Source organism: Natrix helvetica, assembly GCF_964273705.1.
Source record: "Natrix helvetica genome assembly, chromosome: Z".
NCBI lineage: Eukaryota > Metazoa > Chordata > Lepidosauria > Squamata > Natricidae > Natrix > Natrix helvetica.
In genome coordinates, this window is record NC_138554.1 from 78829057 (window position 1) to 78847542 (window position 18486).

Sequence of the window (18486 nt, forward strand, 5' to 3'; positions counted from 1 at the left end):
CTGTTACTATGGCAGCCGATAGCAAGCAAGCGATGTAGAGGCTGACATTTGGCCCTCCTGCAGAAAAGATGTTATCCCTGGAGGGAAAGAAAAACATAGAAAAATAGCAATAAGAATATTTATACGACACGTTTAAAGTTTATCAGGGTATTTAGAATACCCTTTGCAAGAGTTTAGGGGTCCTGATATCAGACATTCACCCACTCAGAGTGGGAAAGAGGGAAATGTTTCCAAGCCACTAAATACTGTATTTTTCCTCTATATTTCCTGGAATCAAGGATCTCCTTGATTTCAAAATGCTGTTCTCCCTTAATGAGGAGAGGAACAGGAGGAGAGGTGTGGGCCAGACGAATTGAGAAGGTATGTTTTGACGTTGCGATGATACGACATGCGATCTTGGAGCTCCAAGATTGCCGTCGATATCTCTGCCGCTGGATGGTCCTTTAGGACTAAACCATCCCATAGAGATGGTGATAGAGAAGTACATATCCTGCTGATCTCAGGGACATTGTAAAGTCCCTGATTGATCCAGGAGAAGCTCTTGTTTCTGATGACAGAGAAGCAGCCATTGAAGCTGCCGAAGTTGGGACAGCTCCAGAACGGAAAGAAAGCAGGAGAGAAAGTGTGTCAAATTGGTGAGATACATTTTATTATTAGATAAGAGATCACCCCAAAAACCCAAAACTTAAATTAAAATTGAAGACAGAAGAGAGTAAGTGGCGAGATTAAGCCAGAATTAAACTTAGTGTGTTATTTTTTTTTATTTTTTTTATTTTTACAGATGGAATTTTTACAAATGTTTCCCACTTTTTAAATTGGATTGGTTAATTTTTCTTCTTCTATTTTTCAGTCTTTTTTTCATACTTATGGATTAAGAATTTTTTTTTACATTTGATCGGATTGTTTTTTTAAAGAACTTTTCTCCTTAAGTTTGGAATACAAAGAGGGATGTAAAGCAGAGGAAAAAGAAGTAACACTGTCAGTTAGAGGCTGGAGGTTTGGAAAATTGATTTTCTCTTTTCTCTTTGAACATTTGACTTATATCTCAAGGCTTCTGAGTTTGTTTATTGAAAGTAACAGTGGGAAGAGCATGGGTTGTTTATACAGGTGTTCTTCTGGAGTACTATCAGTAACTGGACTGGAGTGAAGAGAAAGCCTTGACTTGAAAGATTATAATGAACTTGCTTGAAATTTAACAAAAAATTATTGGATGTTATTGTGACAGTATTTATAAATTGGAAGAATGGTGCAACATGAAAAAGAAACATTAATATTGCAAATGATCATGCTAGAAATTCAAAAAAATACTAGTAACAAGAGAGAATATTGAGAAGAGAATGGAGAATATAGAACACAGAACAGGAAAAATTGATGGAAAAATTGAGGATACTTATCAAATGATGCTGAAAATTGAGGTCAGAGTTCTAAAAATTGAAGAAAAAGATGAACAAAGGGATAAGAAAATTGTTGATATTGACAGTAAACTGAGCGTGGTCGGAAATGGCAAGAATGGAATATGGAAAGGGGAGATCGACCGAATGGAACTCTATCTCAGACCTCAAAATATAGAAGAAGAAAAGGGAGAAAATTTGACAGAAGTAATGAGAGAAATTTTGGAAGACGTATCGGTTATAACCAAAGGCAAGCTGATAGAAGGAACAGATGGAGGGTTTCGAGTTTTTACAAGATATGCAATGAGCAACAAGTTGCTAAGAGAAGTCCATATAAAACTTACTAAGAAAGCAATCAGAACACTTATACTACAAATGGCAAGAGATACAAGACTGCATTATTACTGGAAGGACACAGGATGATGTAATGGAAGGTCATAATAAAAATTAAGTTAAATTTAGTTAAATTTAGAGTATTATGTATAACATGGAGTGATAATAGTTATAGTCAAATAAATGTGTAACAATGATAATAATGCATATATATGCACCAGATTGATAATATGAAATTTTATACAAATTGTAAGTGAGGACTATGGAGAGGATGTTTAAAAGCCTTGTTATTAAATATAAACAATTTTAACATAGAATATGGTATAAAGATGTAATATTATCAGATAATTTTAGGAGGATGCAATGAAATGCCATAATATAGATTTACTTTAAATTTAGAATATTTTTTATAAAATGATGTAATAACAGTTATAGTCAAATGAATGTTTAATAATCTTAATAATTGTTTTTATATATATATTGGATTGATGATATGAGAATTTGTGTAAATTGCAAGGGGGGACTATTGTGAGGAAGCACAAAACTTTGTAACCAATCGACATACTGTATGTAACTGGAGGATGATTTTTATGTATTGTGTGTATCTATTTTGTTTGTTTTATGTTTGTTTAAAAATAAAAAAATAAAAAAGGAGGTATGTTTTGGTTTCAGTAAGCTAACATGAAAAACGAGATGAATTCTCCTAATGGTCTTTGGCAGTTCCAACTGTACCATTACTGATTTAACAATTCTGACAATGGGGAAAGGACTCACATGTTTAGGTCCAAGGTTCTTCGATTTTTGGGTAGTTTGAAGATACTTAGTGGACAAGAAAACCTATCCCCAACCTGGTATTCTTTTGGCTTCACACTTTTTTTATCAGTTTGTTTTTATGTGCTTGGTGAGCTTTATCTAATGCAGTGGTAGTCAATCTTTTTCTACCTACCGCCCACTAATGGATCTTTCTTGATGGAAAAATTTCCTTACCGCCCACCAGTTTTAGCGCAAGAGCGGAATATTTTTTAGAAAGGAGGGTGTTTTTTTAAAAAAGAAATGTACATACATTTATCTTTTTATTTCTACTTTATGCATGTTTATAATGTTTTTAACTTTATAAAGTTTAATTAGAAAACAATAAAGTAAATTGAAATTAGCTTTACTAGTGATTAATGAGATCTTTGAGGCTGATGCTGCGAGACTAAATATTTGATATCTGGTTCGATTTTCGTAAGGAACAAACAAAGGTCTCCTCTTTCGGTGATATTCAGACAGTTTCTCTGTTTGCTCATAATATGATTAACAGCACTAAAGCCTGATACTACAAGATACGTGGTAGGGAAAGGTATCAATAAATTGAACATCATTTTCCACATATTTGGATATAACGCAGGTATTTTTTTATTTTGCCAGAGTTTTTGGTATCCACCACTGCCAAAATTACATTTACTCTCTTCATCATATTTAAGTTCTATTAGTTCTTCTTGGCAAGTTATATCAACCTCAGCAACATTTGCTGTAAAAAGATTTATCATCCAGTCATGCACCTTTAAATTCAAAATATCTTGAAATTGTTTTTACATATCCAATTTGAGTTCGTTGAGGTGGCTACTGAACCTTTCAATATCCCCCGGAGTTACATCATTGTTTATAGAGGACAATTCAGGAAACTGATGAAATTCTCTCTTGAGAATATTATGACAGAGAAGATCAAGCTTTTCAATAAATAATGACACAATATTTTTGCAACTTATAAGAGTTATATTGGCTCCTTGAAGCTGCAAATTAATTTCATTAAATCTCTTGAAAATGTCTGCCAAATAAAAGGCATCAGTCTTTATGGTTTTTAACTGTTCATAGACACCAGCCACATTATCACTTTCAAAAAACTGTACGACACTATCAAATAATGCAACAAAACGAGACAAGCATGTACCCTTTGAGAGCCATTGAACTTCTGTGTGTAAAAGTAACCTAATAAACTGCTCGTTATTGTCCTGGCACAGCTGTCGAAACATTCTATCACACTTGGCATTAGATTTGATCTTACTTACAGCTTTAATTATTATACTTAATGATGAATGGAGACCTGTACTTAAATGTTTTCCTACAATATGTTGTCTGTGCACAACACAATGAATACACAAAATGTTTTGTGTATTCATTGTATGATTTCACAGCATTAAATATTGATAATCCTTTTGTATCTCTAATCAGATTGACAGTGAAGAGCATTTCTTCTTGCAATGTATTGTTTCCATCAAGGTACCGTACATATGTCATCAGTAGAGCATTATTATCTGCAATGACAGACTCATCCAATTGTATGAAAAATGAAGAATTTTGGAGAATACCTATAAGTTTATTTTCAACATTAGCCGCCATTTTGTCAATGCGTCTCTTTACTGTGTTATCACTAAGGGGCAATGTTTTTAAAACTTCAGGTATATCCTGATGCATTACTGTTGAGATAAATTCTTTGATAGAGGGTATTATCAAAGTTTCTCCAATATTATGATTTTACCACTTTTTGCAATTAAATGTGATATACGATAAGCTGCAGTTAATCCATCTTCATTTTTTGCATGTTGTTTTTGAAATGATGCAGCTATTGTTGAATGATTTTGAAATCTTTTATAGATTTCTTGAAAATATTCAATGGGCTTATCTTTATCTTGCGAATGCTTTGTAGCAAGATGTTCTCGCAATCGACTTAGCTTCATTGCTTCATTAGATAATGTCTTGTGGCACAGTAAACACATTGGAAGCTGTTTATTTGTAACAGATTCAATGAAACCCATCTTCAGATACTCTGGTAAATAGCCACGAGCATATTTCTTTTTTTCAGACATGGGTTCTAAATTTGTTTCACAATTTAACAACTACTTTTACTCTTACGTTTTGATCTGCACTCCACACAGTGCTTTTCCTTTTTATCTCCTTTTTTTTACCTTCCTTAGGGCAATGTACGAAAGTAAGGCTGAGCTAGTTAGCCCACTTATTATTATTAGCCAACAACAATTCTCTCCTGTCTATAACTTTTCTTTCTCCTATTTTACAACTGCTCTGCTCTGCTTCTGCCTGCCCCTGCTATCAGTTTCCACTCCTCCCCTTCCTCTTCCCACGTGTTTTCTTGTTTGCGTGCACACGCACGTTAGTTCATTGATGTTTGTGCTTGTGCCCGCCCGCCCACTTGCACAAAAGGAGGTTTTAACCTCTGAAATCCCTAACGCAAGCATTCTCGCGCGCGTTAGTTCAAAAGGAGGTTTTAACCTCCGAAATCCCTAACACACGCATTCTCGCGCGCATTAGTTCAAAAGGAGGTTTTAACCTCCGAGATCCCTACTGCCCACCTGGAATCCCGAAACGCCCACTAGTAGGGACCAGGTTGACGACCCATGGTGTAGGGTCTCCTGCTTGGGTGGGGCAGGGGTTAGACTAGATAATCTACTAGATAACCTTCCAACTCTGTTAATGTGTTAAAAAACCTCTTCAAAATCCAACTAGTTGTTTTTGGCAATAATTCAGTAGCTTGGAAAATGTAGTGATTTCATGATTGTTTGTACAGGTAGTCCTTGACTTACAACCATTCATTTAGTGATGATTCCAAGTTACAACAGCATTAAAAAGTGACTAAGTTTATGACTAGTTTTAACAGAAAGTTGCAGCATCCTCACAGTCATGTGATCAAAACTGGAAGCTTGGCAAGTGGCATATATTTATAACAGTTTCACTATTCTGGGGTCATATGGTCAGCTCATGCTAATTTATATTTCCTTGTGTTTTTATAACTTCCAATAACATCACTTCAAAACCTCCATTGGGGTAACTAGCAGGCAACATGAGCTTCTGTTTATTATAATCTGTTTATTCTTGATATAGAAATGCATTCAAAAGTCATAGAAACTTTTGATATGATGTAATCCAGATCCAATCATCATTCTCTGCTGCTTCCAATTCACAAAATGAAAAACTCTACCAATCAAAAACAGTTTATGGTATTTGAATACAATCCCAGAAAGTTTATTGTTAGTTGTAATGAAGAATTTCCTGCCTAGTAGCAGCAAATGAATTATGTCAAGAATACAACAGATCAAAGCTAAACATCTATAGTAAAAAGAATCCTGCTTTTTAAATATTCTCCAATAGGAATCCTTCTATTTCAGCTCATTAGATAATTTTCAGAAAAAATATCATGCAGTTTTCCTATAAGATGACTCCATATATAGTTAGTAAACTAAGTTTAGGTAGGTATTTAAAATTAAACTATGGGGTCACATTTATATTACCACTTAAGGAAATAACTAATAAGTTACTCTTTTACAAAAGTGTTAAACATATCAATAAGCTATAAAGTTCTTCCTCTTGCAAATTAACCACTAAATGTGCTCAGTAAAACAGGACGTGATGACTTGCTAAAACCAACTTCCTTTGAAAACAGAAACATACGCCTGAAACAATTTGGTGAGATAGGAACATCTTCCGCCTAGGGCGAAACAAGAAGGAGACACAGATAAGATAACTGGGCTTCTGCAGGTCATGCTGACCCTTTATAGTCTAAAATTATTTAAATTACTTAAAAGAATGACTTAAAAGAAGGGGAGGGCTTCTTCTTAGGCATGGTGTGCATTGTGAAGAAAGTATAAATGTATAGCTTAAAAACTACTTTTTGCTCTCCTTGTTCACAATCCAACTTGGGAAAAGACTTGGAGGCCACCTTTGCAAATGCTTTCAAAATAAACCTTTAAATTGTAAACTAGACTTGTTTTCTGTATTGTGAGGATTAAGCTATTTGGGTTTTACATCTCATAATCTTGGCCCCCAACGTGAGACTCGAGGCCCTCTATTGGGGTGATCCTCAGTAATTCTGGGGCATGCCTGTTGATTTCAACTGCCTAGAGTTATCTGAGACCTAGCTTCCATTTGCAGGCCCCAAACCAAAACTAAATTGACAACTCTGGTCTGCAATATCAAAGGAAAAACAGAGAAAAAGAGAGAGAGGGGGGCCCAGGACCAGGCACCCGGTGCACCGGCCCAGGTAAGAAACTTTTGCCCCGAAGGAGGAAAACTTGCAACTGTATCCAGATGGTCAGGAGAGCAATTGTGAGAGATTTTCAATAATGGCAGTGTGATGTGTTGGACTGTGTTCCAGGAACACTAGTGAATCCAAAGCAAGTGCGGACCTAAAAGGTTGCAGTTCCTTCTGCGAGGAGGAAAGCCAACCTGAAGGAAAGAGGACTGGTGTCATGGATTTTGAGTGGCCGTAAAATCAAGGACCTCAGGAAACCCTAGTCAGGGAAACTCTCAAGCGGGTGGGCAATAGTTGTAGTTGTGTTAAGCCTAGGGAAAACAAACTTAATATAAAAAGGATTAACAGTACTGTAGAAATACCATCAGGTAGTCCTCTGGGACAATTATTATCCCAATGGGATGATACTAATCTCCATGGACATGTGAATTAACCAAGAGCCAGATGATTAGGTTGTATCAAAGAAAGTGCCCAAAATATATTATAAGTCCTCCCGACTATTGTTGGGACCCATTAGGAGAACCAAGCTCGAAACCTGGCCAGGTGCAAACAATGTGTGAACGAAGGTCTCTATACATCTTGAGCTTTAAAAATAAGCCAGTGCTTGCTGGTAGATTCAAAATAGACAGAGAAGAGTTTGGATCTTTAAAAATAAGCCAGCGCTTGCTGGGAGATTCAAGATAGAACAACATTTTCAGACCTGGGGTTCTGTCCCTTCATTTTTTTTCTTTCCTTATTCTCGAAGCAATGGGAAAACTCAGAGAGTAGTTTCCATCATAAAGGTGATTGTGGGCCCTAACTACTTCTTATTTCCCATGCCCAAGTTGATAAGCTTACTTATTTTGCCAACTGGTCAAACATATCACGATCAATTCAGTTCAATTCTACATGCTATTATTATAGATGCATACCTAAATATTTTTAACAGAAATCCCGTTAAATTGATCAAGTCAAATTATCTTGGTATTCCCATTTAGACAAGCTTTATCTTTTTATTGCCTGCTAAAATCTGGCTGGGAAGAACAATAAACCTTTTCTTCTTTATTTTAATTCTTTCAGAATTTTCTGGCTCTTTTGAGAATGGTATCTTTATAACACTGCAGTATTTCTTTTTTCCTTCTACTCTTGGGTCTTCTACCAGGCATAACAGCATAAACTAACTATATCTTCTTTGGTCAGCGCCATCATATGGAGAGGCTTCCCAATCTCTACGTATTTTTCCCTAAAGGACTATTTGGCTCCATTTACAATTTGAAATTCTTCCTAATTGTTCTCATCTTTACTTGAAGTTACACCCACTGTTCTCCTCAAGCATTGTTACTACCTGTTTCTGCCCTGGGGGTTGAAACCCTGTCTTTCCATGGTATGTGTTTGTGTGTAATCATTTCCAGACTTGGAAGGAGGTTGAGATCCTTTGATAATAGAAAATGGAGCTCATAGTTTGTAGTGCTTGTTCTTGAGCAGCCAGTATTAAACCTTCTGTTTCTTTCTTGATAGTTCCCATCTTAAGCCATGTCCATGTCAAGTTGTCATCACATTTTCCTTCAATATTTTTCAAGTGCTGTCCATGCAAAGCTTTGGTTTTCCATCTATTTTATCTGTAATCCAGCTGTTTTTCCTTATATTCTGCCTTTGTTTCTGCTATTTTTATGCTGTTCTCCGTTTTCACAGCCTGCAGCAATTTTTCTGTACTTTGGTTCACATAATCATTCAAACTTTGTTTTTCTTTTGTATAAAGAAACAGTGAGTTGCAAGGTTTTGTTGTTGTTGTGAAGTAAGTGAAAAGGAAATAGCCAGTGTTTTTCAAGGAAAAGAAATTAGAAATATCCCATGGAGGCTGTGGGAGAGAAATATGTGGAAAATGTCTGTGATTTATTGAAGCTAGAGAGAAATAGAGAAAATTATTTTGTTGAAAGGACATTGAATGGAGAAAGGAAGTGAGATAGTCTTTAGAAATATTTTCCCCCTTTTTTTCTTTCCCTCTCTGTATTCTCTTTGCTGCAAGGAAAAGCTAGAGAAGTGGGGGGGGGGGGCTGCAGTTTTTTGTTCTTTTCACCATTTTCTCTCTCTGCTCAGCCAGCTGAGAAGGGGGGGGGGGTGTTTAAGGGTGACATTTGATACCAGTCTTTGCAGCTAGCACTGTTTCTGACTTGCATACAGAAAGCTATGCAGATATATTTTTCTTTTCTGAACACCATTTTGATTTAATGTTTGTGGAAGTTTTTGAGATTTAAAATGCTTAATTAAACTTATATGGAAAGACTGAAATCTTTTGCTTAGGTTGTAAATGTTTTTAATCTACTAAATGAGAATTTGCTTCCATCTGAATGGAATCTGAACCTAACTCACATTTTACTAAAAGCAGAGAACTGATGCTAAAGTTTGATCCAAATATATTTCAGAGCATGGACCCAAAATACTACATTTAGACTGTTTTATTTTTGAAGCTGTTCTTCCGACCCCTATTTTTCCCCTTCTTTAAATGCCTTATGTCTGAGTATATATTTAAATGTCCATTAGCCAAGGTGCCCCTATTTTGTTTGTTTGTTTATCTGTTTGTTAGTTTGTTAATAACACGTTATAGCCTTTTATTTTGGAATTATTACAGAGATGAGTTAGGAATTACAATATGGAGAAAGAGACAAAATACTCAAGGCATCTGATTAAGGGAAAAAGTAGGAAAATAAGAGGAGATTATTAGGATAGGGAAGATGAAATATTTATTGGTGGATCGTTTGACTCGATAGGTGGAAGCACTCTCTCATGTAAATGCAAATGCAAATACTACTGTTAGAATTTTGTTGGAGCATATCCCACCCAGATGGGGTATGGGAAGGGAAGGTTTACTAAGAATTGAATTAAAGGACAGAATGGTTAGAAAATATGTACAAGTACTGTCCAGATGTTTTTCTATTTTATGACAGAAAGGTATTCTTGCTCAAACGCCACTGTTGGACTTTGCTGTACACCAATATAAAGCAGGAGAGTGGGTACTCATAAATACCTGGAGAGACGGAAAACTGACTCCAACTTGGGAAGAACCTTTCATTGTCCTGCTGATCACCAAGACTGCAATTCAAACTGCTGAAAAAAGTTGGACTCATTACTCCCGAGTGAAAGGGCCCATGCCAGCCCCAAAGGAGTTGAAGGTGGAATCTCATCAAGGAGATCCATTGAAGCTGACAATCCGAAGAACCCAATGGACTGGTGGGCAGTAACGTTACCAGTGGAAATAGTGTTCTTCATAATCTGGGCAATTTTTGTATTTTTCCTTTTTAGGTCTGAATGGTTGCCTATGTTGTTTTCCCAGTTGAAGAAGACTACAACTGAGCAGATTTCATTGTGTGCCCTCCAGATGTTTTGGTTTTGTAATTATGCTTGTGGATGTTGTTGTTATTCTCATTGAATTGATTGTGTAAATTGTATTGAGTGTAAAATAGAATGTGATATTAAGATCATTAAAGATGTGCTGGAATAATATAAGGTGGTTATAAGAATTGTCTGAATTCCCTAAGAAAGCAGTAAACATGGCTGTGCAACTGGCTGAAGAAATTGCTAAGACACTTACGGTAAAGAATTGATTTGTGTGTGGAGGAACAAATATGGGAGAACAATGGTCATTGGAAGCCATGACATAGTGGTTGATATGTTGAAAAATAATACTTTAAAATTCACAAAAGGTAAGAAAAGGACATGGGCTTTGACAAGTAGTTGACTAGTAAAGAGAGTATGTTATGAAAGAAAGAATGATAATAGGATAGCAGTAGAAGACATGATTTGCTTAACTGTATGGAACAACAACAACAGTTGACAGAGAGGACGTGGAACCTCAAAAGAGAAGTATTGAGTGAAATAACTGCAATGGCTTATTCAAAGGATCCCAAAAGTGACACCCTGGGTTGGACAGCACCCAAAGGGATATATTGGATATGTGATAAATATGCCTATGGGTTTCTACCCAAGGGATGGTTCGATCCTGTGTATTAGGAATAATAAAACCAAGTTTTTTCCTCCTTCCCATTGAACAAAAACAACTATCGGGACTAACTGTATATGACGATTTATCAAATAAGGTTTGAAAATACAGAGCTATACAACCAAGTGATATAAAATTTGGAAAGAACTAGCAAAATTTGCAATATTAGGATTCCTGTCTATCATGTTTTTACCATGTTTGATTCCCCTCATATGTTAATTAAAATGTTAATAAAAAGGACTATGAAGAGCATGACTTTATTAACAACTTCAATAGAAAGTGGGGAAAAGGAAACCATGTTGATAATGAAAGTAGGAAGAAGGAGGCTAGGGACAGAGGATTCAGAATATAAAAAACTGCTTCCACATGAGCTAAGGGAGAAAATAGGAAGCTATGAAATGTTTCAAGTAGAAAAGAGTAATTCAAGTAGAAAAGAAAAAGGGTGGATTTGAAGGAAATAAATAATAAGTTACTTTTTTATAAAAGTGTTAAATGTATCAATAAGCAATAAAGTTATTCCTCTTGCAATTTAACCACCAAATGTGCTCAGTAAAACAGGACATGATGACTTGCTAAAACTAACTTCTTTTTAAAACAGAAACATACACCCAAAACAAGTCTACCTTTTGGTGAGATAGGAACATCCACCGCCTAGGACGAAAAAACAAGGAGACACATATAAGATAACTGGGTTTCTGCAGGTCATGCTGACCCTTTGTAGTGTAAAATTACTTAAATTACTTAAAAGAATGACTTAAAAGAAGGGGAGGGCTTCTTCTTAGGCATGGCGTGCATTGTGAAGTAAGTATAAATGTATAGCTTGAAAACTACTTTTTGCTCTCCTTGTTCACAATCCAACTTGGGAAGAGACTTGGGAGGCCGCCTTTGCAAACGCTTTCAAAATAAACTTTTGAATTATAAACCAGACTTTTTTCTGTATTGTGTACTGTATTCTGTATTACATCTCACACCACCAAACACAATTGTGCAGTTACACTGTTCTGGCTTTTATCAGATGCAATAACCTTGTGATGTATCTGCTGAGCAGGACTGTTTTTTTTAAGAGTTGAAAATTTCTCTTTGTTAATCTTATGCTACAGGAACAGAATGTCTTTATTCAAAGTGTAGAATGTGTATCCTTTACCTAGGATTTATTTTATTTTACTTGAGTGGTGCCATCTTCAATGGTGAATTATTACAAAACACAATAAAATGCTGAATGTGATTTCTAGAAAGATTTATCATTAAAGATTTATCCTATTAAAAATTTTTGAAAAGAGAGAGTAAGCTTGACCCAACCAATTTGCTCAAAATCCCAATTTTAACCATAATCCTCTCCCATTTTTAAAACTGTGTTAGGATTTCTATATGTGACATTCTTAACAAGTATTTTACAAAACTGGTGAATGAAATTTCTCCAATAAATAACCAGGTGCAATCATTTGTCTTTTGAAAAGATAGAGTGAAGTCCAGTGAATTTAGTAAAGAGTTAAAAGCATTTCTATGTTCTTGGCAAATAAGAAGAATTTAGACTTTTTGTACAATAGGGTAATTATTTACACATTCTTCCACTGAAATCTTCACTAGATTTAGACGTAATAAATGCAAAAGGTGATAGAAATAATTTTTAGTAACAAATCAGACATTAATAACTGCAAGTTCTATTTTTAAACTTATTCTAAATATCCCAAATGACTCACTAACTGCTGATAGAAAAAAATCTGGACTCCTTAACTTAACTACTAGAATCAGTTCTAGTATAAATTTTAAAAGATACATGGTCTTATATGCATATATTCACACCAACTGTTCTCTGAACATCATATCTGAATTACAGTTAAGGTGTTTGTGCAAATAGCAGTACCGGATCCTTTTTTAACCAGATAATCTGGCATAGCAGCATTTCATTTAAAAGCAAAGCCACTTATCAAAAAAGAGGCAGTGTGACTCTAGAAACTTCCTTTATGGTCAAGATGGCCACTTTGATATCCCTTATCTTAATAGATGGGTTCTCACATCTTCATAATTTTCTTCAGAGTTTTGCACTCAGAATACTCATATTTATTCAAGGAAAGGGTTATTGTGCTCTGCTATTATAGAGTATATATTAATTTATGCCAATGAAACATGAACACTGACTTCATAATTGATACAAAAGTTACAAGTGGTGCAAAGAGTCATGGAAAGATGCATACTCAGAATTACAAACCAAGAACGACCTGCACCTGGATTAGAGAACAAATGAAAGTATACAAATGAAAGTATATTTATTTCCTATGCTGTTTCATTAGTGTAGTAGTTGGGAGAGGGGAATAGAAAGGAGTAGGATTGTGGAATGTATTGTTGACATTCTTTTATAGAAGCCAAGGTCATCTTTTGTCTCCGCATCTCAACACCTGACCGGAAGCAGAGGGGTGTAGATGCCAGCGTGGAAGATGATGATTGGAACATGTGATGGATTATGGGGTGTGGGGATAGATCATGAACTTTCAACTGGGTGGAATTCCAGGAAGAACATTAGAGTTGGAATTCCATAGACGTGCTAACTTGCCTGCATGATTAAATTGGACCTTTAAGGATAACTTTGCCTTAGACAATGATTTAATTCTGCATGGTATTTAGAACACCTGACAACGATATCAAGAAAATAAAAGAATTGATATCATCAAGAGAATAAAAGAATTTGAAATGGCGTGGTCAAATGGCAAGAAGAACTGACAGCAGGTGGACCAAGGCACTCACAGAATGGGTCCCACTTGATAAAAAGGTTCCATAAAAGAGATCTAGAACAAGATGGATTGACAACATCAGCAAGTATTGCAGGCCCAACTGGCAAAAAAAAAGCTCAGGATTGTATTGGTTGGAAATATGAGGAAGAGGATTTTATTCTGCAATGGAAAGATAATGGTGAAGAAGGAGAAGGAGGAGGAGGAGGAGGAGGAGGAGGAGGAGGAGGAGGAGGAGAAAAAGATTTGAAACACTGTCTGCTAAAATCCAAAAATGAATTCTGTTGCAATTTTCTCCTTATAACTCCTGACTTGAGATCTCTGAGCAGGTGATTATGTGGTGACTTACATGGGAAAATGAGCCTTAGATACCTTCTGTTCCCTATTATGTTGAAAAAAGCTTCTATAATTTGCTTTGTTTGGAGAAGCAGATATTGTTTAGAATTAAATGGCTTCCCCAAACCTGGAGGTCTTCTGACCAACCCACAGTCAGTTATGAAAGGATATGAAGGAAACTGCAATTCAGTACATCTTGAGAGCACCAGACTGGGGAAGATTGCAGTACAGAATAAAATCAAGCAGATCCAATTCAACAGGGCCAAAATTATAAATCTTGTTCAGACATCCTGAACAAAAGAAAAAAAAACATTAAGAATGAAATACACATCAATATTAGCAGTTTAGATTTTTTTTTCCATAACAAAATCCCACCATGTTCTTTGAGGGTTTGAATTTTGACAATGGTCTAATATTAATTACTGCCATCATTTCTGCTTTCTATATTTTAATAATATGTTTTTGTTACAATGGGCAGCTGATTTTTTTCAAAATCCTGAATTTTCCCATCACTCCTTGTTAACCTATTTTCCCTATATATTATGTCCTTTAAATTATAAACATAGTGGACATAGTATTAGTAACTTATTCTGGAAGATTTGAATAAAAGTGCTATATAACTGAAGCAAATAGATCTTTGCTATGGAAATATAGTTAAACTAAATAAATTAATAATACACAACATAACTGCTCGGAAGAAAAGCAATTGTTTCCTCCACCCAGTGGAAATCAGTTCAAGGATATTTACATGGGGATCTTTCACCATGCAACCTCCACAATAACAACTCTGTGAGATACACTGAGCTAAGGGAGAGCACACAAAATCACTGAATTTCCAAGTCTGAGGTGGATTAAATTTGGATCTTTCCAGTCATAGGTTACTACTTAACAGCCACATCTCTTTGGCTCTTTTAAACAAATAGCCTTATGCAGGTCAGAGACAGAGCCTCTTCTATACAAGGAATGGGAGGAAATATAATTACCCAAGCTTCTCTGCTTTTTCCATTATTGTTGCCCCTCAAGCGTCTTCTGTTTTTCATGGTACTACATAGAGTACCGTTATATTTCTGTAGTCCACAGGGCTGGATTTCCTCTTCAGCTGCACTGCTAGGAGACACCTTTCTATTTTGCCTAAGAGTAGTCCCTGCCCTTCTTTACTTAGGATTAGGATTTTCTCCTGCTGTATTCCACTTTACACACATCCAAAGCATTAGAAGAATCCATTTAAACCATCCATTCTCGTCTTAATTAACAACACATTAACCAAAGTTTTCCCTCTTACCAATTTAATATTTGGTTATTAAATGCAAGCAAAGTTGGGTGATATAGTTGGAACTGTTGCAAAATGAATCTGTACTGATTTGTTTCGGGAAAGAAAATGGCATGATACAACTATACAAATAGCTTAAAATGAGACAGCTTTAAGAAGAAATAACAAAATTACAATACCAAAATAATAAACCATGAGGACAATTCATTTTAGAACGCTATAAATTTAATGACAGCCCTTCAAAACTGGCTAAATCAAGAAAAAGATTCCATTAGTCTGAAAGGAACTGTATTTTTGATATAGTAACAGAAAACCTGACTAAGCTTTTCTCTTCCTTCATCTTATACACTAATGAATTAGGAAGAAGTCAGACTGATATTCTTCAAATTTTCTGTTTCCCAGTTTTAATGCATGCTTTTTCCAATTATCACTTCCATTTAATATCTTCAAAATCATATTTGTGAGTCTCTACATCTATGCATTTAAAGTGTGTGTGTGTGTGTGTGTTTGTGTACACATACAGGCATGGTATGATTAGTTTTTTTTCTTTTTTTTCATTATCCACTTGATTGTAAGATGAATAAAATGCAATTTTATTTGGTTTAAGAAAATAAGCAATGGTTTACTTTTTAAATTGCTGTAAGACACTAGCTGTGCAACTTCCAGAACTGGGCTTCTACAGAGTCAACCTAGGAATTTGAACCTGAAATCCTATGATAATTGGGCTAGGAATTGCAGACCCTTGACTCAGATTACATGGAGGAATCAATATCCTTGCCAAAAGTCTCACTTGCCAAATCTGTTTATCAAACAGATTGGTCTCTCTGGGGATTTTGATCTTCTAGCCAGGAAGTAGAGTCTGCAAGAGTTGAAATAAGAATCCAATTATCAATGAACTCATGTTGGAACAGTTTACAGCTTTGCTGGGTTCTGTCCAGAGTTCTAAAGAACATCTTGTGTTTGACCATTCTTGCTTACTCACTTGTAACCTTCAATCTGACATGACTACCTCTCAGTTTGCACTCAAGATATCTAAAATCTTCTTTACAATTGTGAATTTTCTTTTTACAATCCAATATCTCCCAATCCAAACCATTTTTAATTGAAAAAAGGCTACTTACCTAGATAGGAAGAGTTTACACTGGAGTTTCAGGTCAGCAGCACAGTCATCTGACTGACAATTTCTTTCAAAAATAGTCTATAAGAAGTCAGGAAAAAAATAATAGAGTAGAAAAAAGATTTAGATAAAATCTCCTCTTTTTTAAAGGGCACTCAGCCCCAGAAAAGAAATGGATGATGTCTGTCCCAATATTTCCAGGCAGTACTGGGGAAAAGAAAAACAAAACCCTTTCTCTAAGACCAGAAATTGTTGCCCATCACCATGGAAAATACTAAGGCAGATGAGCCAAAGATCTAATGTGATAGAATGCAGCTTTATGTATAATAAATTATTAAATATTTCATATCTCACTGGTTAGTAAAACTGCACAAAAAAAGCCAGTTGACCAGAAGAAAATGTTCAACCTAGGCTAGGGTAATACTTTATTGGCTTAATTCAAATGTAGTCAAACAGTGAGCAAAAGAACATCTCTGTAAGATGACTACAAGCAAAAAAACTGAGAAGTAAAAAGTTTCATGCTAAAGGTTATTGTCATAGTCTTCAGACAGAATCTAGGTGGGAGTAGTTTGAGGTGTATGAGCTGATTTGGTGTAATGGTTAAGGCATCAAGCTAGAAACCAGAGTGTGAGCTCTAATCCTGTCTTGGGCACAAAGCAACTCGTCTTGGGTAGCTTTTGGCCAATCACTTCCTCTTAGCCCTAGGATGCAAAGGCAAACCATTTCTGAAAATCTCCCTAAGAAAATTACAGGGATATGTCCAGATAGTCTCTGAGAATTAGACATAATGCAAAGAAGGGGGGACATGTGAGATGTAGTTCAACACATGAAAATCTACTGAAAATACCATTTTTTTCTGATACCATATCAAAATACAAAAAGGCAATGATCGTAACACGATCAGGCTAGAAGAGATCTTAAAATGTAAAATGTGCAGTTCATAAAGAAGCATTTTTAAAGAATGGATCAATCCTGCCATTCTTTAGCATTTCTCAAAAAAGAATTTTTTTTGTTCCTAATGTTCCATCATTGCAGTGCGATAAAAACTGCTTTTTTACTATATGTAAACCCTGGGCTATTTATGAAATCTTTTAACAAAATTCCATTTTTGTTCCAGTGCAAGAACCTGATGCCATCTCATTGATGATAACTAATTGCCATTCCTGAATATTTCCCAGGTTTAATTAATATATACTTGTGTAAAATAACTGGAAGAATATTTCCACTAAATGTCTTGGCAAATTAAAGCAAATTCCTTAGTAGTTATAAATGTAAAAAAAAACATTCCTGCTATTAAAGAAACAGACATGTTGCTGTAAGGGGCGTGGGGCTTAGAACAGCTGTGAAATTCCTTTGACTGCAGGAAATATTTGTTTCCACCTCAATGGGAAACCCATGTTGTGAAAGTTCCAGGATGCAAGAGCTCCAAATTCAAAGCCCTTTGAACATAAGCGTTGGTGAACAACAGAAGTTGCAATCCTTGAGCCTAAAGTAGGTTGGTATGAAGCAGATTCAATGTCAAACTGAATGAGTTCTATTCTATGGTATAGAAATAAATCATGAAATATATTTGTGCAAATTATACCATAGCATTAACAAATGGCCAGGATTCATAAAATAAACTAGATGTATTATTTTGAAATTTTGAACTTCATTTTTAGGGGGTCAAGATCTACCATTGCTATTAAACACATGCTATGTAAACACACAAGCACAAGACTCCAAGTGAAAAATAAGTTGCCACAATACTCAAGTCATTATAATAATGGACAAGGGGGGAGGGGGTTTAAATTAAAATTAATTATACTCAGTTAAATTAAGTTATAGCACAGGATAAATTCCTCCTTTTGGGAATGCTATTTCAGTTTCTTTTCTAGCTATATCAAAACATATAAACAAAGTATAATAATTGTGGTTCTAATCCATTAACTGAAAGTACCTTACACATCTAGACTAATATTACATTATTTTATAAAAGTCTAACAATGTGCTGGAGTGATCATGTTTGATAATCTATACTGAATGTTCTGAAATGCAATGCAAAACTACAATTTACAGGTAATTCTTGTTTAATGGCTACCTTGTTTAGCAACTGTTCAGTTACGATTATGATTAAAAAATAATTTTATCCTTGCACTCACAACTTTCACAGCAAAGGAAATAAGATAATATGCAAAATTATGATTTCACTTAGTAACTGCTTTGCTTAACTACTGAATTGTAAGTCTCAACTCTGGTCCCTAGATGAGAACTACTTGTTCTGCTATCTCTATGTTTATGAATTCCCTTCATTTTTTGTGGTTTGACAAGG

The 18486-nt window shown here is 35.3% G+C and overlaps 1 protein-coding gene across 4 annotated transcripts in view; it reads right to left on the reverse strand.

The window, feature by feature from the left end:
- ITGA9 (integrin subunit alpha 9) overlaps positions 1-18486 on the reverse strand; it is a 541618-nt gene that overhangs the window by 277328 nt on the left and 245804 nt on the right. For all 4 annotated transcript variants that reach the window (XM_081971274.1, XM_081971275.1, XM_081971273.1 and 1 more), the window contains exon 17: positions 16180-16256. In XM_081971274.1, coding sequence (XP_081827400.1) covers positions 16180-16256 — 77 coding nt within the window. The remainder of the gene's footprint in view (positions 1-16179; positions 16257-18486) is intronic.